The 27,840-nt window shown below is 37.1% G+C and overlaps 1 protein-coding gene across 1 annotated transcript in view; it reads left to right on the forward strand.

Moving 5' to 3' along the window:
* yes1 (YES proto-oncogene 1, Src family tyrosine kinase) overlaps positions 1-27,840 on the forward strand; it is a 79,842-nt gene that overhangs the window by 14,209 nt on the left and 37,793 nt on the right. The window contains exon 2 of the mRNA XM_007235292.4: positions 25,745-26,035. Coding sequence (XP_007235354.3) covers positions 25,753-26,035 — 283 coding nt within the window. The 5' untranslated portion in view covers positions 25,745-25,752. The remainder of the gene's footprint in view (positions 1-25,744; positions 26,036-27,840) is intronic.

Raw genomic sequence — 27,840 nt, forward strand, 5'->3', positions numbered from 1 at the left:
GTAGAGCAGATCGAATTCTCAAATACATGAAGTAAGATGTTCCAGGGAGAGAGAAAATCTCTTTTAAATTTTGAAAGGAACGTATTCCGTTTTTATCATATAGATCATCAAAAACATGTATATTCCTATTACTCCAAGGAGGAAATGTGAATGGTTTAGAACCTGTCAATAAATAATTATTATGCCAAATAGCCTTGGGCCGATAAACGATATTATCGAATATCGCAATAATTTAAGCCAGTGACGATATGAGGTGCGTTATCGTTAACCACGTGTTTTTTTTTTTTGGGTCCGTTTTTTAATCAACCACATTATTTCATTAATCTAATCTATGACATGTTCATAGCCATAAGAAAAAAGGTAGCATTTTAGACCACACATACATAATATGCTTCAAATTAAAACGTAAGTTGATTATATCAGAACAAAGAGTTTAACTCTGGAATTGAATGCTGGGTACATGCAAATTAATTACTGCTCCGTGTGACCTTCTCCTGGGTGGACGGTGAAAAATGGAGGATCTTGTACAAAAGAAAGGTGTCACCTCGCCGATTTGGCAGTATTTTGGCTTCCAAGCAGACGAACATGGAGAACCATTAGACATCAATGCAGTTAAATGTCGTCTGTGCAGAAAGTCGATCATGACAAAGGACGGCAATACCAGCAATTTGCGTGCGCATCTCAGGATACATCATCCGAATGAGTGTGCTAAACTTGGTCTGACCAAAGGAGAAAGCAGTTCATCCAGTCAGTACAAACAGTAAACGCTTGCCTATAATGTCAAGACTTGCACGCAAATACCTGTGTGTGTGCGCAACAAGCACCCCATCCGAGCGTGTTTTCAGCACAGCTGGAAATGTTGTTAGTCCCTCAAGCTCTCATCTTAAACCCGACAAGGGCAACATGCTTGTCTTCCTCGCAAAGAATGCTTAAGCGTGCTGGCACAGAGCAGTTAAAGGGTACATGTAGCTACCGAATGTGTGTATTGTATAATTTTTGCCAGCTGCAAAAACGTTTTTTTGTCCTAGTGGTGTAAGAGGTTTATTTTCTATATTTTAAAATGTAATAATAAGAAACGAATACTTCTATGTTTAAAACTTTATTTAGTTTGTTAACTATAAGACAAGATTTCCAATTTTCCTGGATTGTATTTGAAGTTCACAATTTTCTGCTATAAAGCAGAATAAAATATTTGTGTTAAAACTCGAATTGTCGAATTTAATTTAAATTGCTGTGATTCACGAATGCTTGTTGGTAAAAAAGTGAACAAATACGGGACATTTCTGTTAAAAAGCGAATATAAAAACAATTAAGAAATAAAAAAAATAACTAACAAAAAATAAAATAGTACTACAACTTAATAATAATAATAATAATAATAATAATAATAATAATAATAATAATAATAATAATAATAACAGTTAGGGCTGCCCGTGAAAGTCGACGTGATGCATCTAAGTAGACTGAAATTCGAGCAGTCCAGGGCTTGTTTTATAAAAACTTAATAAAAAATGCACAAGGATAAGGTTTTAATTATAAATAATACATAAGAAGTGTTTACTAGTTATATTTTAAACATGCCTTTATCTGTTTTTGTTGTATTTTTTAACGAACTCCTTATATATTTTTTTTACAAATGTATAGAGCTAAGCGCTGCATTCACGTAAAACATGAGCTGGTGTTTTCGCTGCTGGAAATTGAGGGAGTGTTGGATCTGAGGCGGGTATAGAAGCGGTGCAGAGCGGACTTTACGTTTAGATTAGAAGTTACATATGTCAGAAAAAAAGAATCCTAACAACACAGTAGATTCTGATTCTCTTTTCATCCAGCATCCAATACGGCAAACTGCTTTAAATGGGTGAGTTGATTACAAAGGATAGCGCACTAAGCGCAGTCTGTCACTTTTGTGTTAAAGTTATAATTACAGTTTTTTATAGCCTAAAGTCAGTGTTGGGAGTAACGGCGTTAAAATAAACGGCGTTACTAACGCCGTTACTTTTTACAGTAACGAGTAATCTAACTAATTACTCTGACTGTAACTATAACGCCGTTACCATTTTCGACACTCCGTTACTGCACGTTACTTTAGCAGCTGAATGAACTTTTTTTTAACTTTGCGCATACAGACAAAGAGCCCTATCATACACCCCGCACAAGGCGTGTAGCGGCGCTTTGCCACCCGTCAACAGTCTATTTTTAGGCCTTGCACGCGTCCTTAAAATAGCGTTGGACTTTGGAATATATTAACACCGATGGGCGTGGTGGTCTGGAAATGATGTGTGTTGAGGTAAATTTCTGGCGTGTTTTTATCTTGGCGGCGGAAAAAAGCTTAGCGCGATTGCTCACCCTGCGCTCCAAAATACTCCATACCATCACATCTTTACCACATAAAAATAAACCACACCCAGAGCCTTCAGCAATCAACTATGAAAAAATATATATACTTAAAAATCTGTACTGTAACTATAAATTATTATTAGTTATATTTATTTCTGTCAGTTATAAGGATTTATATTTATGTTTAGTACACAGACTAAATAACTGTAACTAGGCATTCTGCTGTTTAAAAATTTCAACAGATGCTTATTCTCACTCAAATGCTGGAGTTTTGAAATGGAAAATTAAAAGAGAAAATAACTTTGACTGAACATAAATTTATTTTAGTTAACTTTGCTATTATTTAACTGAATTTCACTTTTATATCTGAAAAACAAAGCACATTGTCAATCTGGCGCGTGGTGCTGCCCGTCAATTATATAAAACTTAAAACATTTGAAATACACAGAAATATAACGCTATATGTTAGCATTCGTTTCTTATCACCAGGGCAAATTTATTAAAATATTAAATATATTAATTCATGAATTAAAATCTCGTCCAGCGCTCTGAAATGTCAGGCACGCAAAGTGGTGCTTGGCGCAGCGGCGCGGCATTGCCCGCAGAATAACCTCTGTCTTCTAAAAAAAGTTTTTATAAATAAGATCTGACAAGTATACTAAAATTAATGTTATTAAACTTACTAAAGCCAACAAATGTACTGTTAATTAATAAAGAGAAAACAGGCAAAATGCGCTGCGCCTCTCTCTCTCTCTCTCTCTTTCGCAGCGCAGAGCTGAATTCAGCGCCAGGCTATAAATAATTTACAACTCAGTTCAGTTAAATAAAAATAAGTAAGGACCTGTAAGTTAATCAAATATTGTCAAATATAAAGGATAGGTTGAGGTTTTGGTGAGCTGTTTTCATGATTTGAAACTGAAACTAACCGAAACTTTTATTATTCTGCGCAAAAAGCCTGTGATTGTTTTAAATGAGTTTTTTAATGGATTTAAATGAGTTTTTTTAACGGATTGTTGTTTTTGTCCATTCTTTTGTTTTGTTTATATATACATTTATTTCTTTGAGTGTGGTTTGGTTTGTTTAATTTGTATCCCCAGACGTGTATTTGTTTTTTCCGTTTTTTTTTTTTCAGTATTACATGTCTTAGTAATTTTCTTTGGTCCTGTGGAGTTTTTCGTTTCTTATTTTTTTTATTCGTTAGACTATATTTTTGTCAACATTTTGGGTTTATTTTTGTTTGTTATTTTTCTAATAATAATAGTAATTACATAATTTATTTTCTTTATTTATTCTTTATTTATTTATTTTTACGCAATAGTTACTTTTACTGGTAACTAGTTACTTTTATAGTGGAGTAACTCCGTTAGTAACTCAGTTACTTTTTTGGAGAAGTAACTAGTAACTATAACTAATTACTTTTTCAAAGTAACGTGCCCAACACTGCCTAAAGTTAAACCATCGGTGTTTTTATTTATTAATTTAAAGATTTCTGTATATTTAAAAATAATACGCCTACCTTAATCCAAAAAAAGAGTTCCTTTTTTAAACCTACCATTTTATTAATCTAAAATACATGTTGAATATTGACGAATTTAATCTGTTAAGTTTTCTTTATTTAGATTTTTCTACTGAAGAACTGTCTCCATTATTTATTAATTTACATGTCGATTTGAATGTTCATTTTAAACATTCTGCCTGGCTTATAATTTTACAAATCCCAGTGATATTATGTCTGTACTTAAAAAAAGCTGTCATTAAGGTCGTTCATTATACACAGTGACTCAAATATTTCTGTCATATTTAAGTTCTGGTTGACACCATCTCTGAAACACGTGCAAATGTACTTCATCATCCTGTAAGCACTATTTTTAAGCATAACTTGCATGCTTACCTGTCAGGATGTGTCGGTAATTAAATAAAAAAAAATAACATATTTACTGGCTGCTAGATTATATGGCGAGAAAACGTCGTTGTACTGGAGGGGCAAATCCGGTCGCGTGGGGTACTTTTTTCTTTCATTTTTAACGATATTATCGTTTATCGCGATAATTCTGGTGACGATAATCGTTTGTCTGAATTTACATTATCGCCCAAGCCTAATGCCAAAGAGGAGATAACTTATAAAAATGATCAGAAAGATCTAAATATCTATGCACTTGTTTCCAAATGTTCAGTGTATTATTTATTATAGGTCCCAAAGTGAGTAAAACTGATCTTTGTTTAAGACCTAAAAAGGGTACATCCTGAAGTCTGTATGGTTCAACCATAGCTTGTTCCATAGCTCGCCAAGGAGTTAGCGCAGAAGCATCCAACCTTGTCCTCAAAAATCTCAACTGAAATGACCAATAGTACAGTTTAAAATTAGGGAAACCAATTCCCCCCAAAGATTTGGGGCGTTGCAAGGTAGACAATCGAATTCTAGCACGCTTATTGTTCCAAATAAAAGTACGGCAAGCTGAATCTAATTCTTTAAAAAATGTGTCTGGTGGGGAGAGCGGTATCATAGAGAATAGAAAATTTACCCGTGGAAGAATATTCATTTTTATTACTGATATTCTTCCAAGTAGAGTAAGATATAGAGGGCACCATCTAATCAAATCATGTCTGATTTTATTAATAAGAGAGGCATAATTATTTTTGCTAGCGAAGGAGATATTGGGGTGAATCTTTATACCTAGATATGTAAATTCAGAGACCCGTATCTGAGCTGGAATTTCAGAAGGAAGAGAGTATGTTTTAGCAAGAGCATCCAATGGCATCAATACAGACTTTGACCAGTTAATTTTGTATCCCGAGAGCCTGCCGAATTGGTTAAATAGAGAAATTACATTAGGAAAAGAGCTGGATATGTCTGACAGATAAAGTAAAATATCATCAGCATAGAGTGATATATGATGAAGAGAGTCTTTTATAGATATAGGTTTAATTAAGGCATTTTGTCTTACAGCCTGTGCTAAAGGTTCTACAGCTAAAGCAAATAAAAAAGGGGATAAAGGACATCCCTGTCTGGTGCCTCGTTCTAGAAGAAACTTAGCTGATATCATATGCCCAGTGCTAACACACGCCGACGGATTGGTGTAAAGAGTAAAAATCATATGAATAAAAGCTGATCCAAAACCAAATCGTTTTAAAACAGCCCAGAGAAAAGGCCACTCTAGGCGATCAAACGCCTTTTCAGCATCTAATGAAAGCACTGCAGGACCTAGCATCTGTGAGGGAGCAAACTCTAGAATATGGAATAAGCGACGCAAATTATCAGAGGCTAATCGAGAACGTATAAAGCCAGTTTGATCGCTGTGTATTAAATCAGGAATAACAGAATCCAGCCTTTTAGCAAGGACTTTAGCAAACACCTTAATGTCAGTATTCAAAAGTGACAATGGTCTATAACTTGAACACTCTGTTGAATCCTTTCCAGGTTTTAGAAGAAGTGATATAAGTGCAGAGTTTTGGTCTCTATGGAATGACCCAATCTCTAGAGAATATTCGACTGATTTCAAAACATATAGGTCCGACTAGATCCCATACTGCTACCAAAAGTTCTGGTGGGATTCCATCCAAACCTGGCGATTTGTGTGTTTGCATAGATATAATTGCTTCCTTAAGCTCCTCTAGTGTGATAGGGGCATCTAGCTGCATAACCTGATGGGGTGCAAGAGAAGATAGATTCAAAGGTTTTAGGAAGTTATCAAATTCTATAGTATCTACAGATAATTCAGATTTATATAAATTACAATAAAAATCTTTAAAAATATTAATAATATCTGTAGGGTCAGAGAATAATATACCTGTCGAATCCCTAATTGCATTGATAGAAGAAAGTCTTTCTGACTGTTTTAGCTGTAAAGCTAAAAGTCTACCAGGTCTCTCAGATTGCTCGTAATAGGTTTGCCTCGTTTTAAGCAATAAAAGTTCAGCCCTAATTGATGTCAGAAGACTGCCCCTGTGTTCATCAAAACAGTTTTTCTGCAATTATCTCCAACTGTCTAATTCGGCCCTCCAAATATGTGATATCCCACTGATTACGTTTGGACGAATTAGAAGCAAATGAGATGCAACAGCCTCTTATAAAACATTTTGTTGTTTCCCACAATATGTGGGGTGAAATTTCAGGGGTATTATTGATTTCAATAAATGACTTTAAACTACTTTTGGTATATTTTATGAAATCTGCATCCTGAAGAAGAAATACATTGAAACGCCATCTCTTAAAGCGGGGAGTTGTTGCATGTACAGCTAACGTTAGAAGTACAGGACTCTGGTCTGAAATAGTTATTGGAAGAATATCCGTAAAAGTAACAAATTTGATTGCACCAGATAATATAAAGATATAATCAAGTCTAGAGAAAGTTTTATAACGGGGTGAAAAAAAGGTAAAATTATTATCCTTTGGATGGTTAAGATGGTTAATTTCCTTTTTACCAAACTTAAAACTCCCTTTGTTTTGTTTGAGGATGAGGAGCTAGAAATAATTTTATAATATTTGTTTTGCAATCTGTACACATCTTTGGCCTTCAAATGAGTTTCTTGTATTAAAGCTATGTCTGCCCCTTTACGGTACAAAAAATCAAGACACTTAATACGTTTGACAGGAGTATTACAACCATTCACATTACAGGATATAATATTATACTGAATGACCATTTATAATAAAGCCATAATAATTATACAAGAGAACATAAAAATAGTAAAAAGTAAAAAGTCATCAATACTAATAATGATGGGTCTATGGGAATAAAGTAAACTGTAATAAATCATACCCCCCAGTGTTAAATAGCTCGTAGTGTGTGTTGTAAAATCCAAATATACAAAAAACAAAAACAAAATGCCCAACAGGCAGAACATCAGCACGCCAGGGCATAAACATCTGCCCTGCAAAAGCTGGAATAGAAACACCCCCCCCCCCCCCCCCCATCTCTATTCATAATAACTCGAAATTAGAATTTTTACACATGCAAAAAAGGTAATAAAAAGTACTCAGTGATAAATTCAACAACATATGAGCCACTCACATAATAGCTTATCACCCCCAAGATTAAACAATATAAAATGCCCGACAAACGGGAGCAAACAGGTACAAAAGAGAGTTATATCAATTAAACCCCTCACTTATTTCCATCAAATTCACACCAGAAAACAAGGCCACTTTACCAGATCAGACTACACTGTTACTGGAGTTAGCAGAGACAGAGTGGACCGAATCAGCAAAACGCTGGGCTTCCTCAGGAGAGGAGAAGACATGCGTTTGTGAGTTATGCAGGACCTTCATCTTCGCTGGGTAGAGTAGAAAGGGTTGCAATCCCTTGCTTTTTAACGAGGAGATCACAGGCTGGAAGGCTTTGCGGCGGACCGCTGTGTCGGTGGAATAGTCCGGGAAGAGAAGCAGGCGCGTTCGGCCGTGGGTTACCTGCGCACCGGGCTGCCGGTAAGCCTTTAAGATTTCTTGCCTGTCGGTGTAGCGGAGCGGTCTTGTCTTTGAGCTGCTTGCAGTATGTCTGTGCATTTGCCCAGCTTTGCTAGCGAAGCAGTTAGCATGGAAATCTCAGACTCAATTTTCACAAGATTTGTACGGAAGTTATCCATATCGTTGCGAATAGCCTTAACATCCATGCTAAGCTCCGACAAGGTCGGTTTCAGGCTGTCCACCGAGGAGCTGAGCGACTGTAAATACTGAACCTGAGTGTCCTGCTCCTCGGATAGCTTTAGCTGCCGCCTAGCCTTCTTAGCCGCACTTTTAGAAGAAGGAGATGCAATTTCCATGGCGTTTTCTCTGTGGACTCCATACTTTATCAGAGGCCGTACACGAACCTGCACCGGGGTGTTTTAGGGTAAAAATTATTCGGTTTAAAAGAGCTGAGGGGGAGAGAAAAAATCTACGCCGCCATCTTTGCCAGATCCCAACCGGAAGTCTTCGTTTTCTCTGTGTCTTGAAGGAGTTCCTAGAGATGCTGAACAATAGTTGCTGCTTTTCCTTTACGCTGTAAAGTTCCAGTTCATCCCAAATCACAATCTCAGTTTGGTTTAAGTCAGGGGATTGTGGAGGCCAAACACTTTTTTTTTTATTTACTACGTAATTCCATATGTGCTGCTTAATTGTTTTCATGTTTTTATTATTAATCTACAATGTAGAAAATAAATTAAATAAGGAAATGAAATAAAGCAAACATTAAATGATAAAATATAGAGTTATGTAGAATCAGTATATCAAAAATTTCCAAAGCAGCGAAATAAAGCCCAGAGGCATGACGCACATATAGGCAGAACAAACGTTGCATGTGTTCAGTAACCAGATTGAACACACACCTCGTATATATTGCATGTTCTTGGAATTCTAGGTAAGCATGCCTCGAGTCATAAAGCAGTAGTTCCTTAAAATGATAAAGCCGGCAGTGACGCAGGAGCTTTCAGCTCTATTGCTTACTTTTCATTATTGTGAAAAAAGGATTCTGCCCTTTAATTTTCAGAATCATTTAATTTATCCCTTTCATTCACGTCTTTATATTATTCTGCCTGGTTTGAATGTTCATGGTGTTCTTTGGAATCAGTCTGGCAGATGTTTGATGTGTAACTGCTGGGTATTTGCCCTGTCAGTTCCGGAGTTATTGCTCTGGCACCACCCACTCTGAGTCAATACAAAGGTCTTGGTAATGAGTAACTGCAAAGGATATGAAATCAGCAAGCAGGTTCTCCTTATAGACTCTTGAGTTCAGGAAGTTCAGAACTTTACTTCTCCATTCCACTTAATAGCATTTAGATAGATAGATAAATCTTCATTTTTTATTTTTTTGTTCTCTCCTTTACCTGCTTAGAAAGTAATGAGGAAAGGGCTTTGGTCATTGTTTCACTCTTATCCTGTTAGAAGTGTGGCTGCAGCTAATGATTATTTTTCTAGTCAACTAATCTGATCATTTTTTTTTATTATTACCAAATTGTTCACACTATAAGGCACACTAAAATCCTTTAATTTTCCAAAAAATCGGTAGTGTCTTATCCAGTGCGCCTTATGTATGATTGGTTTATCGGACTAAAGCCTGCGCTTTTAATGTGTTACGACAAGCTATGTGGGATGAATCACTACCTAATATCACCCTGGCTTACCAGAACACTCAGGGTTCCTCAGTGTTGTGCTGTCTGGTGGCCTTAGCTGCTAACTGCAGCTAGCGCTAGCGGTTAACTGCTAATTCTACTGTGTCCAACCTTAGTAGAAATCTGGAAATAAACAGAAGCGCTTTAAACACCCAAATAAACAGTTTTCAGGAGAGAAATCTGTGTGGATTAACATCCAGCGATGCTTTGACTTTGAAAGACAGTTTTGTTTACTTAGCTTTACTTAACTTAGTTAGCTACCCCCCCCCACCACCACCCAGTGGCAGGACCTGCTGAATTAGAAGGGCACCATGGTGACACCTCTGTTCCTTAAAGAAAATAGACGTTTATTGATAGTGTGCCTTATAATCCGGTGCGCCTTATAGTGCCAAAAAAAAAAAAAAATATATATATATATATATAACACAGTGGATCAACACCAGCAGATGACGTGTCTCTCCAAACCGTCACTGACCATCAGTAAAAGGGACCAGAGTTTACATCCAGTTGACTATAAACTAGTATGTAGTTTTGTGGATGAAGTGTTGGCTGGCCGTGTATAATCTTAGTGTGTGAAGTTTTATTGAGGGAAGATTTTGGATCTTGTAGTGATCTGTGTGGTTGATTAACGATGATTGGAAGACAGAAGAATCTGTGAAAAATGTCATGTGTTGGGTCTCAAGTTTTCACATTGATAAGTAGGGGTGTGCCATATCGTACACATCATAGACAATAATATCGCTAATATTTTTTTATATTGTAAACAATAGTTAATCTTGAAATATTGTGCCATATCACCCATTCCTAATTATCACATCAGGGTACTACTTTTTTTGCTATTTCCCTGTTTTCCATTTTCCCATTATATCTCTACTATATATCGTATGCAATAATACATTTTAATTTTCATTTTGTTGCAGTATTGTATTCTTAAAAAAAATAAAAAAAATTATTCAGTGTTTTGTCATATTGCCAAGAGTATCGCTATTGCACATATACCATGAGGTATCGTGATATTATTTTAGGGGCATATGGCCCACCCTTATGGTGTGGGCAAAGGATTAGTTTTATAATATGAATATATATAGTCAGATCAGAGCCTTTAGAACTGGAGTATTGATCAGAATGGATGCATTATTTTCAAGCTTAATGATTTTAAATTGTATTGATTTTCTTATGCTCAGGCAAGCTTTGGCCTTTCAGTGAAGGCACTGACCTTACGGATCCTGGTCAAAGCAATCTGGGTGAGAAACACATGCGCCAGTACATTTTAAATCCATCTGCGTAAAATTGTGGTGATCCCTGTTGTGACTCCAAATTTGACACCAAAAAGGCACAAAGTGAAATGTCTCAGTACTCTGTATTTGTACACATACAATGCTGGAGCGGAATTTTTCCAGCATGTGATACAATCAATCAGGAAAGAGTGAACAGTTTATTCTCATATTTCTTAAAAGGAACTCCTTAAAAACAGAACTGTATCCAGCTGTATATGTGGAGGGAAAAAAGATGTATAGTTTAAGCACATGTAATGCTGCTGATTTTGTTCTAAATAAAGTGCCACAAACATACTTATAGGTTTTGTTCCAGAAAAGGAAAAAAAAAGTATTAAAATGAGATTACTCATGACTGATGTTAAATAAATACGTTGTGTAAGAATAATTATCCCATTTGTTTTTTTTTTTGGTTTTTTTTTTTTTTGGTTTTTTTTTTGGTTTGTTTTTTTTGTTTTTTTGTTACAGTTAAGAAATAGGTATTGAAAAAACATTTTGGTATTGGTACCGGCTTCATTAAGGTATAAAAATTTAAAACGTCACCCAGCCTTATGTGCCACTATAACTAGATTATCAATGTTTTTCTTTTCATCTTTCATTAGTGGATGTAATGTTTTGGCTACATCATGTATGGTTACAAAATGTGGCTGTTGATATTCTGTACTGTATGCAGCAATATTTTTTAGACTGCTTGAACATTTTATATTTACTTTGACTTACCAAAAGTCGTTGTAAAGCAGTACGAATTTGTATCAATTTTGTTGCCTCAGGGGACAACTCAGGAACACCGAAGTATAAATTGTGAGGTGTTATCTTGTGAATAAGGCTAAACACTGGAAAGCATGCTTATAGCAAAGTGACATACATTTTAAGAGTTGAAGCGAGGCCTGATGGTGGGTACAAAATGTATGGAAAATTCAATTTCAAAGTTCTACGTTGTGCAGGCCTTTAACATTCCTTAATCTACAATTCCATGTGTATACTACTTTGAATTACATCATAGAAGGCATTGCCATCCAGAGTGGGCAGTGCAATGGGGGAAAAATGATCTTGATGTCTGAGCGGCGACTGGTTAAAATGGACACATTTAATGCAGGAGACCCCATATGTATATCCTACAGGTCAGTGTAGCATTCTTTGTGTTCCAAAGGACATGCCAGAAGTTATGGGACCTGCTCCTATCTTGTAACTTTTGGCATACAGTGTTGATAATCAAATTTAAAGTACAGCTTGCATAGTGGTCTCAAGTGGAAAAATCATCAGGGGTTGAAGCTTGCATGCCCTTTAGAGTGGGTCTTGACCTTATCTTAAAAAGCTCCACCATTAGCCAATGAGTGGTGCATATTTTATGCTTACCTTTGCCACTTTTGAGGCTCCACCTTTGACTGACATGGCAATCTACCAACCACAGTTATTTCCTTTAGGGGCTTATAACCAGTTAAAAACTTTTTTTTCCCACGCAGATGGCTTTATTCCCATGCAGTGTAGATAATAAAATGTAAAATACAGCTCTGAAGATGTGTATTGCATAGTGGTCTCAAGTGAAAAAATCATCAGGGGTTGAAGCTTGAATGCCCAAATGGATTGGATTGGTCTTGACCTTTGAAAACCTCTTCAGTACTGATAGTGCTGTAAACATTAGTCATACATCATGCCTCTTAACAGTTGTTACAGTCAGGAAAATGCAGTGGAGCAGAGCTTTAACTGGAGTAGCTGCAGCATCACTCATACGTATTTCATTAAGGCAGACAGCAGTGTGCATTAAAGATCTATAACGACATCTAACCACATGCAGGGAAGCAGCATGCCACAAAGACATTCATATATTTTTAAGGCCTATAATTTCTACATGGTGGAGCTGCTCAAACGTCCCTTTGGATCCAGATCAATCACAAGAAATAGGTTGGGAACGTAGAAAGAAAAATTAAAGATGGAAATCAGCTCTTGGGTAAATCATGACCAGACATTTACAACAAATCAAAGACGTAGTCTAGACTGCTTGTAGAGCAGTGTGCAGAGAAAACTAGTATTGATTTTTTCCTGCCATTTTTGTGCTGTGAGAATTGTACAATTATATTAATGTGATATTTTGCTATTAGTGGAAATATTATATATGAGGGCTTTCTTGATTAACTACTGTTAATGTCAGAAAAAATGCAAGAGACCTCCACTCTGAGCGTCTGAATCCGGGCTCTGGCTTGTTTGGTATCATCAGCAATGGCACAGTTGGAAATGCTCAAAAATGATGTATCAGAACTAGGGATCTGGCCCTTTCCTCCAAGCATCTTGGCTGGTTTTGGTGGCTGTCTGGCAAATGAATCTCTTGGCTATAGGCGAAAATTGATTGGAGGCACGACAGATGAAAAAATGACAAATAGATGAGTGCAAGTCAGTGTGGCAGTAGTTAGTACTTGTTGACCTGCACTGAATGAGAACATGCACATTTAGTGGCAGTTGGAGATTAAATAGGAGCAAAAATGAATGGGAATAATGAGGTATAAAAAAGGAAAATGACTAATGAGAGGTGGTCAAAATGACATTGAATTTTTTTCTCTGAGGTCTTTCCTGAGGTTCGACATATACCCAAAATGGTATAAGGTTGGATAAAAACATTGAAGGAAGTGTATTGGTTGGGTTGTACAGTGGATGCCAGCTCACTTTCCCCTCACAAATCATTCTTAAAGTGGAGGGAAATCAGATTGTATATCATACAATCAGGTCGATTAAACTGGAACTGGAATGATATTGATATCTAGAAAATGTATGTCGAGTTACACGGCGAACATATGTCTGTTTTGGACGAATAGGACTGCTAATAGAAAAAATTGCGAAACATTATGAATAATGAATGGTCTCATATACAATAGAACAAACTTAAAAAAGAAAAAAAAGTAGTGCAGTTGCAACAGCTCTCTAAAAAAAAGACCACTTAAAAATGATCTTCTTTGATTTTACCAAATTGAAAACCTCTGGAATATAATCAAGAGGAAGATGGATGATCACAAGCCATCAAACAAAGCTGAACTGCTTGATTTTTTTTTTTCCACCAGGAGTGGAATAACGTTATCCAAAAGCAGTGTGTAAGACTGGTTGAGGAGAACATGCCAAGATGCATGAAAACTGTGATTAAAATCCATGGTTATTCCACCAAATATTGATTTCTGAAATCTTAAAACTTTATGAATATGAACTTGTTTTCTTTGCATTATTTGAGAAGTCTGAAAGCTCTGCATCTTTTTTTTTTTTTTTTTTTTTGTTATTTCAGACATTTTTCATTCTCTGCAAGTAAATGCTCTAAATGACAATATTTTTATTTGGAATTTGGGAGAAATGTCTATAGTTTTTTAAATAAAATGTTTCAATTTTTTCACCTATAAATAGCAAAATCAGAGAAACTGATTTAGAAACTAAAGTAAGTCTCTTAATTTTTTTCAGAGCTGTATTTCCACATTAAAAAAAAAAAAAGATAAATTAATATACACATTCACTGGCATTGTGTTTCGCAGACCTCTTTTATTGAACCAACAAAAGAATCTCCAAAAACATGAACACACTGGTCCGGCCCCAGTGGCCGCCCTGCTGTCTCAGTACTTAATCCCTACAGCAAATGCCCAGAAGTACGGCCTCGTACTGAGTTTCCTGCACTGCTATCTTCCAAAGGGATTATTGTTTGGCAGTCACTTGCGCTCAGCCACTGTTGTTGGAGGGCATATGGAGGGGCTTGTGTGTCCCGTCAATACCGTCCTTGTTACATTAGGCATTTGTTATACTTTATGCATTGAGCAGCATAATAAATCTCGGATGTCCCTGCTAGACTACTGCGCTGGGTAGAGCATGAAAGATCAGATTTGGAGCCTGTAGGCCCGAGTAAAGCATGCTCCACCAGTCATGCTTGATCATGTGCTGTTGAATAGCCCCCAGGTGCCTTAGAAGATGCAGACACACTTCACGTTGCTTACAAATGGAGTATGAAGCCGAGTGTAAACAACAGAGCGCGCTCTCCAGACGCTTGTCCTTGGCGTGACCCCATCACGTTAGTGGTGCTTAACTGAAGACTGCAGTGGTTGTGTTGAGTTAATGTTGACTGGCAGTGTAATAAATGTGTTGAACGTTCCACATCATGACCTTATGTGTCACGCTTGTATGTGCCTTTTCTGCGAGCTGATTAGGCCAGGCGTGTCCCTGTATCCTGGATTTAAAGTATGCTGCTGTTGATATTCCCTCAGGTTTAAGAAGTGTGTGTATATACTGTGTGTTGTGAATGTGTATGTGTGGTGCATCTATAAGGCATTATGCCAGTGTTTGTCTGTTTAAATGCCCTGACCTTTGGCTTGCAGCAGTAGTACTGATGTCTAGGGCTGTGTACCAAATATCAGTATGGCAGTATGTTGTTAATCACTTGGTTGCTGCTAGAGGTGGAGAGAATGTTCGATTCTTAGATGCATCTCGAGTCAAATGTGGACGATGATATGCATAACGTTTGATCTCACATTTCCCTCATGTCACCCAAATTTGTGTGTTTGTGTGTGTTCACGGCAGCTTGCACTGTTTGTCTTTAGCACAAACGCTAAACCAGCAAAATCCGCTACTTTCATCCACGCTTCATTTTCCTCCAAACTGTGGAAACAACCGTCACTGTGCTGAAGATTCTTACTCACTCACACATACACACTAGCGGTGTCACGATTTCGATATTTTATCGAAATCAATCGAAATTATGTCATGGTCTCGAGCTTTGAAGTCAAAAAGATGATCGGCGATCCCTCCCTCTAAGCTACGTAAGCAAATGGCGCAGCACGGTACGCAAATGGCTCAAAGAGCTGCCCTTTCTCCAGAGAATGTGAACATTCTCAGCTTCTTAAAGAAAAACTTGAAAATATAAAAATAACTGTTGTTTTGTCTAGCCTTAAATATGTTAATAGTTTTGGTACCTTAAGGAGCATCTTTCTCTCAGATAAAGCTAATAATATATCTTTATTAAAGAAAACTGTTTAACTGTTATAGTAGGATAGAGTTCAGTTTGTTACGGCTCTAATTGTTCTATTAGTTTGTACATGACTGTTCCTATATTTTTTTATTATTTATTTTATGTTGCACATTGCTGTTTTAATAGTGCACACTGCTGCTACCATGGCATTACAAATATATATCTTAATTAAATTATTTAAATTTGACCATAAGTGCCTAATGTGGTGTATTACAGATCACTTGTATCACTTTGCATCACTTATATCAAGCCCACCTTTTGAAATAAGATATTGTAAATTTGATGAATCAAACCAATGACTGACTAATCTAAAACTGGCATTTTTGTAAAAAAAAAAAAAAAAAATCAAGAATTTAATCGAATCATGACCCTAAAATCGGAAATAAAATCGAATCGGGGGTTAGAAAATTGTGACACCCCTAACACACACAATCTCTCTCTCTCTCTCTCTCTCTCTCTCTCTCTCTCTCTCTCTTTCTTTCTTTCTCTCTCTCTCTCTCTCTCTCTCTCTCTCTCTCTCTCTCTCTCACATGCGCACACAGCTGATGGAACAATCTACACTTAGTTTAGTTCCTCTATTAAAGCTCCCAGTTAAAGCTCTCAGTAGCTCAGCACATTACAATATTCTCATTTCTCATTTAAAAAAAAGCATCAAACCTCCCCTGAGATGTTATAATACAGTAAAAAAAAGTTATATTATATACTTTGCATAATACTTAATAATATATTAAATGCAGAATAAACACAGATCAGCCACAACATTAAAACCAGCTGGGTTTAATAATACCCTAACAACAATTAGTCCTAGATTTTTGTATTAATCATTTGACTGACTATTTTTTGTTATTTTTTAAACATAGTGTCACAATACAAGTCTCCATTAAATAAAATGAGCAGGAAGATGGTGGTTTAACATTTTTCTGGAGATGAAGTAATCTTTATAGCAACGAAAGCTATATCAGTAATTGACACAGTACCATTAATTGACAAGATAGAATGTTTTAAATGCAAATATCTTTTAAGATAAAATGATCAAATATCTATATGTGCATCAATATGTAATTGAACATATTACGTTTTTTTTTTTACTGATTTAAACAGTGTTTAGTTTGTTCCATTAGGACATTATGCAGTCTCTCTTTAAGCATTGCATTTTTTCCTCCATATAAAATAAAATTTATGCCACAAAGGGTTAAAAGTACCAAGTAGTAATGCAAGGAATATAAGTCCTCTATAGAAGAATAAGATGCATAAAGATGAATCGAAAGTAGTTTTAAAATCGCATTGCAGAACTATGTATAGTAATCAAATCATAGGGTGTCTAGATATTCATACTACTAGTCCCCATATAAATATTTACTTGTAGATACTTGTAGATTCTAAACATAACTGAAGAATATGTTTGAGTCCTGTCCCTGTAGCACTCTGTAGATCTGTCTGTTCATTAGTTTAACATCTGCTGTTATCAAGAATTAGTGCTTTTTTATTAACTGTCATTTATCATTGGGTATCATCCTTGAGTTATTTGTGTAATCCAATTAGTTTTACTTTCACAGGGGTTTAGTGCATAATTGTGAGTTTCTGTAATGCTGTTAAATGCTGATTGGAAGGTTTTACAGGGTTGCGTGATATTTCTGCCTCATGTTAGGGAATGTTTAGTTGTTTACTGTTGGTTTTACAGCCGTAGACTCCCTCACATGCACATGTATATGTGTCCCCATACTGACCTCTCTCTGCCTAAATGACTGCTGTGCTCTCAGTTCTGAGCAGCACTTTATCAGTATCTATAGGCAACGTTGGTTTAAACAGGAATCCGCTGCAACATGTGCCTTTTAATTTAGTTTGAACAGAGATGTCAGCTTAAATATTTGAGATCCGTTACCTCATTATTCTGCCCCTGAAAACTTCTTCTCAGTGAACGTTGAGAATTGATGGAGATAATTGAAAGTCTGTCATAAATTTCAGTAAATTTTAATACCACAAATTAAAAGTGGCTCAAATTGATTTTTTTTTTTTTTTACTTGACTGTAAGCTGTAAAGCTGTAAACATAGTATCAAGGTTCTAGTGGGTTGAGGTCAAGGACAATCCAAGCATTTCTTTAAATGAATTTTGAGTTTGGTAGAAAACAAAAGAGAAAAAAATACAATAAAAGAGAGAATAGTGTAAAATAAGGTGATATAAAAGTATTAAAAATAGAGATACAAAATAAAATGTTATATATAAGAATAAAGAACTTTCTCCATATCTATAAGTAATAAAGGTAATGCAGTTAAACCGTGTAAACCAGTTTTGTAGTGCAAATAAGCGAAAGGTCTTATATCAACAATGAAAATAGTGCAAGTACACAGATATGCGATTAGCTGTGCAAATATGTAATTGACAATAACTTGTCTGTAAAACTGTATTGTGGTGTATAATATAACAGGCATATTTAATGAAAGCTATGTATAATATGATCATATTCTACACATAGAGCACACAGCCTAGTATATGCATATGAACTATCTACGCTGACTTATGCCTGGTTAGCACAAACGCTAATCCGGGAAGCTACCTATGAAGCCATAAGCTACTTTCATCCACTTCATTTTCCTCCAAACAGTTGAACAACTGTGCTGAAGACTCTGCTTTCTTTGTAGCTGGTTTTAATATTGCCCTGACAACATTAATCCTAGATTCTTGTATTGATCATTTGATTATTTGAAATTATTTTTAATCAAAATAATCATGCATTTTTTCAAGTAAATAGAATAGTGTCCAAATCCGTTCATTATGGATCATTACAGATACTTTATTTTAAAAATAAAGAGGATGCATGCAATAAGGAAATAGAAATCCTGGTCTGGAAAAAAAGATGCTTCAAGATGCATCGATAATGATTATATAATCGCATCACAAACCGTTGAATCAAATCGTAAGGTGCTTAGAGATTCTAACCCCTTAGTTCATTGTGTAACATGACATATCCACCTATCATGTTACTTCCCTTTCCAACACTAAAATAATAACTAATGCCATAATAATACCAATTAAAGCACGTTATGAGAGGACTGGAGCGAGGGTACTGTAACCATCTCAGCTTTGTGGAGTGAGTACAGGTGCTTGACAGCATAACACCAGTCTTGCGCTGGCCTGCACTGATAAAAATCTCGTTTGTGGATTAAATTCATGAATGTGTGTTTAAATGTGCACATTTGTATTGAGCAAGATCCCTTTTTTTCTAAATAAAAAAAAAAATCATTGTGATTATGTAAGTGGGCTCGGATTGTACAGCAGTGGGACCACAGGCCAACAAAGGAGTGAGGAGCATGATACAAGCAAAGTTTTCCCAGTGTGAGTTTAAGGCGGGACAAAAATACAATTAAATAAAAGCTGATTTCAGCTCCCCATCACAAAGAATAATAATGATTAATTTCTGCACCATCTCCCCCCTTTCTGAAGACATACCGTAAACCAAAATTAACTAGTTAACCAGCAGCTAAGTTACTGAACTCCTCTTTACTTTAGCTCCCCTGATGACGTATCGGGTGCTTGAAGGCTTGTTCCAATCCCTCAGGGGGAGACTTTCACCCCTTCTTCTAATAACTCTGTTCCAAGGGAAGGGTTACACTCAAAAAGAAGAGGTAGTGGTAAGTAGTAGGTGCCAAGGGGTGAAATGGGATTGGGCCTAAGTGTCTGAAACAGTCAGCAGAGTCAAAATGTAGAATCTGGAACCACCTTGATTAGCATTACAAGGAACTGTAAATTGTGGTCTAAGGAGAAACACTTTGGCTGCTGGTCTCAGTGCCCTGAGTGTCATGCAAAGGGATTAGCCAGCCAAACTAGGAGGATTACATGTGTACCGGACGCAGATTGGGAGATTTGGCCCAAGGACCTCGGCACAGACTCGTGGGGACTCCATATCCAGTCATTCAGGGCTGAGGGCACTCCATGGTCAGTTTTTATTGAAGCACCAAATGGTTTTTAAAGCCTGTAAAAGCTCTGGATTTGATAGGCCATGTTTTTGTGGACATGAATGATGAGGCAAGGTGGCATCTGAGCTGTGACCTTCCTAGGTCTTGTTCATGAAATCTGCTAGTGCCCAGTGTGCTTCTCAATGGCAATTTTACTACCAACAATAAGCCTAAATCAGCATATTCACACCAGGCACACCACCAGTGAATACACACCTTGAGAACATGGACAAACCACTTTAGTGTCAAAGGAGCAACTCTGTGTTTGGGCGACCACCAGCGACCATCCGTTCGCCATCTAGCATCAAAATGCTTTCACACCTACCTTGTTTGGTCCAGACCTTCACACTAGGGGTGGGCAATATTATATCGTATACAATATATCGTGACACAGAAATATCATGATATTAAAAATCCATATTGTGATAATAGTGATGTTCTGTCTTAAAAGTAGTCTATTATATACTGTGAAATTTTAAGTGTATTTATTGTATAATTGTTTTAGTTAACAGTTTATATCATCGCTGTCCTATGAAAAACACTTATCTCCATTTTTGTTCATTTTTAGTTTGCTACATAATTTGAACAGACAAACTGTCCCTTACACTGTGCCAAAAATTCTTAATGCATAGACCAAAAGAAACTCTTCAAAATGACCTGAAATAAACTCTTTTTACATTGACTTCCACTGAAAGTTTACAAGGTTTTTTCTGTTTTGGAGATCCGTGTTTTTCATTGGACAGCGACAATATGCATGCACTAAATATTCTGCAATATTTTTTGCTGCATTTTATTATTTTATGCTGTATTATTTATTTTGCCACATTATGATTATTCTGTTATACCATTATACTATATTCCTAAAATTAATGAATTATTTTAGTTTTCCTATATCGCCAAGTATATCGTTATCACAAAAATACCCTGAAATATTGTGATATTATTTTAGAGCCATATCACCCACCCCTACTTCAGACTTTAGAGAAAACAGACCAATTTCAGGAGGTTGGGGCAGACCACCACCATTCACAGATGATGATGATAAAGAACCAGTGTTGTGCCAAAATCTGACACCCCTTATAACAAGCTAATGTAAAGTATAGGTAGAAAACAGCCCAAGGAAATGATCCTTGGTTCAGATTTTAAAGCCCATGGGAACCTAAATCTGTTTTCTTTCTAATTGGATTAATTTGCCTCATCTGTCCCCACTGAGCAAAATGCACAAAGCATTTCTAATGAAAATAAGATTTCACCAGTTTCTCTCTCCTATGGATGTAGAATGGTTGGGTCTTAAAGTAGGATCCTAAGCAACTGCAAGGCTAGCATAGCCCCACCCTGTCTTCAAGTCTTGGCATCCCTCTTGGTAAGCTAACTAGAACTAGCAATGCATCCAGATATTCACAGAATTATGTTTCTTCATCTCAAAGCCTGTGTGCTTTACCATCTTTAGGATAAGATCATATTCAAATTCAACATTATACCCTGGCTTATTGGTGCCTAGAATTGCATGTGTGCGCACTGTAAACTGGCGAGTCCACACTGAGTTGATTGGAGCAGTGTAAAAGTGGGCCTATACTCGTGTGTATGTGTGGCTGGTGTGAACACAGCTCTTCGTCTCCCCTCTATAAGGACAGAGCTGCTATTGTGTTTCCACAGTCCTCACATCTGCAGATGACTCTGTGCTATGCTAGCTCTTTCACCCCTCCCTCACATACCGTTATTGTCTCTCTGACATACTTGCTGTCCTCATAATCTCCATTCATACACTTCTTCTCTTCTCTACTTTCACCATGGTCATAAGTTGGAGACGTCAGCTTATCTGATACCCTGTAGCAGCATTACATACACCAGTACCAGCAAAGGATGCAGTTATAATGTTCGAATCAGACTCTGGATTAGAAATAAATAAAATATAATTATCAAATTGTATAATTATTATAAATTTATCTTAAAATCTTGCAAGTAGTACCATATTTTTCGAACTAGAAGACGCACTTAAATTCCTTAAATTTTCCCAAAAATCGTCAACTGCTATCTGTGTTAAGCGTTAGCTCTTTTGTAGTTCTGAGGTGCATATTATTAGCCTGTAGCCTGCTGCTAACTACTAGACCAGCACTGCTGGAGCAGCATTAGCATTAGCTGTTTACCACGCAAAGTGCTAGATTTTTCATCATTCATAGATGAAAAATTGACACTAATGTACAAGCATTAGCATTAGCCGATAACTGCACTAAGTGCTATTCTTTCAGAGGTGAGTGTATCAGACTGTAGCCTAAACGTTTACAGTGTGAAAACAAGCTAAGTGGGATGAACCGCTAGCTAATATCACCCTGGCTTTACCAGAACACTCAGGTATACTCAGTGCAGTATAGTGCTGTCTAGCCGCTAATGCTAACGCTGTGGCATCCATCCTTAGTAGGAAACTGTAAATCTGTAAGTAAATAAACAAAGAGCTTTACTCACCCAAATAACCGGTTTCAGGAATAAATTCTATGAACTAACCACACACATCAGACAGTATTAATAATAATCAGCACTACACAGCGCTGTTATGTTATTAAGGTACATTAATGGTAATCTCATTGATTTGTTATAAGTTAAATTTACTTGTTCACCACTTCAAAAACCTCCACCTCCTCCACCTGCTTCCTGTGCGTGGGTGACGTAACGCTAAGCGTGCTGTTTCACATTAAAGCAGCACTAGGTAGGATTTTCTTGGTTTTTGATCTTTTTAAAGAAGTAAAATTACAGCTTGAAACTCACTGCAGCGCTGCATTGAGGTGTAATAGGAGGAATAGCGGTGCTCTCGTGTCTGTGCCGGAGCTCCTCTGAGCTCAAACCAGACTCTAAGTTTTCCGAGGCGGCCGCGACCAACGTTCGCGAGAACTGCGACCTGCTTTGCGACCTTTAGTTCTAACAGTTCTACAAGGACTACTGGTTCATTCTTTACAAACTAACATACAGACACTCTGGCAGAAGCTGGAAAGAGTCCGAATATGTCTGTGAAAGCCAGAAAACGAGAAAGAGAAACTAATCCGCCTGAAACATTTATTACACTCTACAACTGTAGGGGGAGCCCACGAGCACAAAATCTCTATCCTACCTAGTGGAGCTTTAAAAGTCCGCACTAAATTCCGTGCTCTGCATTTTAATATTAAATAACTGATTACTCGAGGCACAGAAAATGAATCTATCAATTTTTTTAATCAAGTAACTCTAATTACTCGAGTAATCATTTCACCCCTAGTCAAAAGGCATTACCACCCACAGTAGACAGCAGGTGCTGCAGTGGGTCTTAATGTTTGTAATTGTGGTGACGTCTGGTTATTTAACTGTTTCCAGTTGTGGCAAATTCTGCAAGTGTTTTTATGCTCAGTTTCCCTGTAAAGCATTAATGTTCTCTTTCATCAGCTCCATGGGCTGGTGGTTACCCATGTGCTGAAAAGCGCTTTTCTCAAAGCTCAGATTGTGTTAAGATGTCACATGCTTGTAGCTGTTTTTAGGCTGAACACACACACACCCTCATATTGTTCCTGAATTAAATTCTGTTGGATTTTTAATGGTCTCAGTCTTACAGCTGTAGTGGTCTGTCACAAGCTTCTCTCCTGTCTCTGATATGAACTCGCTGTGTACCCTGTGGAGCAGATATCAGTCATGTCTGAAGCTTCTGTCTGAGACTTTTATGATATTGTATTGTGGTGTTTATAGAAGAAACATGCTGCGTCTTGTGCTGAAGAGGTTGTGAGCTGTGCTTCTAACGTTCATATTTCATTTCGTTCTTTTTTTTTCCTTCTTTCTTCCCTCCTCCTCCTCAGGTTCTTTGTGGTGTTGATGGCTTTAACTAACTATGAAATCAGGTTCGAGCGTGATGGTGGTGAATGGGGAGGGACATGGTTGGGCATGTTCATGCTCTTTCTGCTGAATTGGAGGCTATCAGTTACTGTATCTTGGCTTCACTGCAGCATGCCGAGTTATTCTCGTGCTTTTTCTGTGGAGGTCTGGGGTGGGCAATATGGCATTAAAATAATATGTCAATATGTCAGGATAGTTTTGCACTGACAATATTCTTGTTAACATGACAAAACACTGGAAGATGTATTATTAATTTAAAATATACTACTACATTTAGAGAGCATTTAGAGACTCTCTGGTAAGAAAGTGAAAATACACAGTGCATGTGGAGGAGTGCTTTTAATGCAGGTTAATGTAAATTAATTGGTGTGTGACTGAAATTGTGTTTTTAAGTATATTTTAGTGCTGGGAGGGGAAATGAAAACCGGTATGTATTTTATTTATTTATTTTTTTATTTTTTTTACATATCGCCATACCACTAGAGGTGCTGCAGAGCGCTGTATAGAACAGCACCGCCAAAGAAGCAGATTCAGCTCGTTAGCTAACGCTAACCAGCTAGAACAACAAGCTTATACACTGGTAGCTCAGCTCTGTGAAGACAAATGATAAAAGCACTTTATCTTACTAGCTTCTGCTGCTGTTCCTCACTGTATGAGAGTATGGTACGCTAACAGTATAGAACAAATTTTAGCAAGGTAAAGAGTAGGCCTGTTACAGTAATTACATTATCATCTTATCACAATAAATGGACATGTTAATAATAAATTTTTTCACTAGATCCGTCACGCTGCCGCTGCTCCTTTTATTCTATAGGTGTTGCGTCTCATAGCGCAGGTAAAGCTTTATATTCTGTCTGTTAAGCTGCTGCTTTGAGATTAGTACAACTTTAGTGGCTCTTAAATTGTTTTTGTTGTTTTTTTTGTTGTTGTTTTTTTGGGGGGTTTATTTGTTTGACTCAGTTTATTTACTTTGGGATATTTGCATTTTTTTTGTACGTGTGTGTTTCGTTTTGCTATTTTAGAATTTTAGATTATTTTTCTTTTAGCATTTTGAGCTTAGTTTAGTTGGTTATTTTCCTATTTCATATCTATTTGTCTGTTTTTATTAAATGTTATTAGCTTATTAGCTTCTAGCTTGTTGCTGACTCCTTTATTTAGCATACAGAACGTCTCACTCATCTTTTTAATGAATGTTGATTTATTCATTTAATAGGAAACCCTAGAATACAAAAAGCATTCATGCACTTTATAATTAATAGCAAAACAAATACAATTGGATTATTTTTGTTGTATAAAAAAATAAATGATGTGATGTGATATGGAACTCTCAGGGCCACCTGTTTCTTCATGGCCCTGCTCACATTCCTCAAACCCCAGCACATGTGTAGCAGACTGTGCCTGGCCAGACCAAGCCAACACACACACACACACCCAAAGGCCTGCCAGAAGTGTGGGCAGGAACAGGGCAAGATTACACACTCATCCCTCAAGCTATCCTATCAGATTGCCCCCAGCCAGACAAGTAGCACAGACCATGTTCTCTGTTCTCACAAACTTCCACAGTAAAGATAGTGGTTGCAGGGAAGTTTTTAAATAGAGAAACTTCGTATTTTCTACCCCATCAAACTCCAGATAGTAATGTTGCTTGAAAAGGGCATTTCCTGAAGGAAACGTTTAATAGTGGCACGCAAAGTGGTTCCAAATTCCAGGTCATTGGAAGGCTTTTAGTGTTTATTGTGTTGCTAGGTGGTTACCGTAGCTGTGACGGGTGGTTGCTGTGGTATTCCAGGTGGTTGTTATATATTGCAAGAAATATACAATAAATTTAATTTAAAATAATAAAATAAATATATACTTTTTATACTTTTTACCAATACTTTTGAGTGACGAACTCTCAATATTTTAAGGCAGATAAGGGAAAACGTTGATTGACATATTTTTATATTTTTATTTTTGAAACATGCAGCAAAGTTTATGGAGGGTGCAGAGTCAGACCCTGCGTGCATGAAGGTCCCAAACTTTGCCATGCCAACTTTTCCTGCACACTGCTCACAGGTTGAAATAAGTTGCAGATGTCTGTGTATTGCTTGATTTAATAGTGTGAAAGACTACAGCAGCAGTAAAACTGTACTGTACTGTGCGTGTGTGACCCTCTTCTCAACTGGATTAATGTTTTAATGATTAATTAATTTTTTTTGGCCTAACTATCAGGTGTAATTTGAAACTAATTTCACCTCTCTGCTTCTCTCCACAGGCTTGACTATGGGTTGTGTCAAGAGTAAAGAGGACAAGGGGCCGACACTGAAGTATCGGCCTGAAGCCTCCAACCCCACCCCAGTCCCCTCTCACATGGGCCACTATGGGCCGGATCCCACCCAAATGGGCCAGTCGCCCGCCCTCAAGGGCCCCAACAACAGCTACAACAGTCACCCCTCAGCTCTCACCCCTTTTGGGGGCTCTTCATCCACCATCACTCCGTTTGGCGGCGCTTCCTCGTCCTTCTCCACGGTTGCTGTGAGCAACACGTTTCCTGGTGCTGTCTCAGGTGAGTGTTCATTTTAGGAAGCCTTGTTTTGTAACTCTGCACTAACATCGTTAAAGGTCTCATTCTATTTTTTTTCCCATTCATTTTGGAATGGGAGAAGTGGGCAGGGAAAACGATACAACATGTGTAATGCCCTGCTAAGTTTAGTTCAGCCACTGACCCAGTCTTAAGAGTGTCTGTAAAACCCCAAATCCACCGGAGATCCTATGTAAACCTTGTTACTTACACGGAGGTAAAGTAAAAGTAAAAAAGAAAGTAAAAATCCACCAGCGAAGGACAAGGTAAGTATATTTTTAAAACAGTTCTGTTTACGCTAGTTAAAAGTAAAAATTCACCCAGGGGTTTTGTTCCAATTGCCCGAGCAGCTCTGCTGCAGCTCAGCCAGGATTTGTACTGTTAACTAGTGTAAACAGAACTGTTTTAAAAATAAACCTACCTATCTTAATTGTACTTCACTGGTGGTGTTCCATAGACAAATTTTAACCATTTGTTTCCTTAGCTTTGAATTACTGGGCAAAGCATAGAACACTAATGTCTTATTTGCACAAATAACACAGCAATAAACTGCCATGTTCTTTATAGCACTGCGTGGCTTCAACACTGCCTGTGGGCGGTCGTGAGCCAAGGTGGGCGTGGCCAATAATAGTAATTCACGCGACGACGTAGACATGGGTGCTTTTCCTGATCGACTTTTATTTTACTAGCTACTGCAGGCAATGGAGGTTGAGGAACTTGTATTTCACAAAACAAGAAAAGTGGATTTTAGTGGAAGGACACCAGAGAGGCAGTGCTGTAATGTAGTGTAATGTGATTTTGTGTTCTTTTGAAAGGAGCAAGTTGCTCATGTCTCTCTTGCACTAGTTTTTTTTTTATAGATGCACTGTATGAAGGCCAGATGTTATGCAAATGACTCCGCAAACACGAAATGCTACGCTAATATTTCACGCTCAAAGAGACTACCAAATTACAGTTGTGTGGTTGGTGGAACGAGGGGGGGGGGGGTGAAGCTAATGCGATTCGTTTCTCTTCTGTTTTCTCGCTGATAATCTCTGCGTTTCTTCAGGCAGGACAGTGAATGGCTCCATTGATGCTGCTCCTCTGTTTTCAGTGACTTTTCACTTGGGTCTGCACCCAAAAAGAGACTGCTGATAACTAAATCTTTGTCTGCATTCTTTAAACTATTCATAGATTTTGCTGAAGGCATTCATCCAGTAGTGGAGTTGGACCGCTTTGTGACGCACTAGAGGGGCAGTTCAGAGATTAGCACTGCATTACATCTGATTTTCTAAATACCAGCAGCTGAATTCTTCTTGAGAGTCTCGAGGGAAAGGTTTTAGCACTGACTCTAAAATATCTTATTTCTAAAACCGAAAATTAGACCAATACATTATATTTTTAAATAATAAAAAAAATCTTGGTATGCCAAAGCGATGGCAAAACAAACGCATTGTGTCACTATTTTGTATTTTCAAAACCGTATTGATTTTTCAAATACACAGTATTCAATTTTGTTGACGTTCACGTAAAAATTGGTGTCAGAAGGGATTTGGTTCGTTGTCGTAGCCCTTTTTTGTGCTATATATCGCCTTTCTAACATCTATCACAATATATCGCTATATGTATTGAATCATAAGCCCTGTATCATGATGTGTATCATATCTCTTTTCTCCTAAGTTGCAAACTCAACCCATTGTAATCATCTTGTAATAGATGTCAATCGATTTTTACTCCAATTATGAATTATGTATCATATGCCGTGTAATACAGAGCTGCATGCAAGTACCGCAGCTGTTTTTTTTTTTTTT

Source organism: Astyanax mexicanus, chromosome 8 (assembly GCF_023375975.1).
Source record: "Astyanax mexicanus isolate ESR-SI-001 chromosome 8, AstMex3_surface, whole genome shotgun sequence".
Taxonomy (NCBI): domain Eukaryota; kingdom Metazoa; phylum Chordata; class Actinopteri; order Characiformes; family Acestrorhamphidae; genus Astyanax; species Astyanax mexicanus.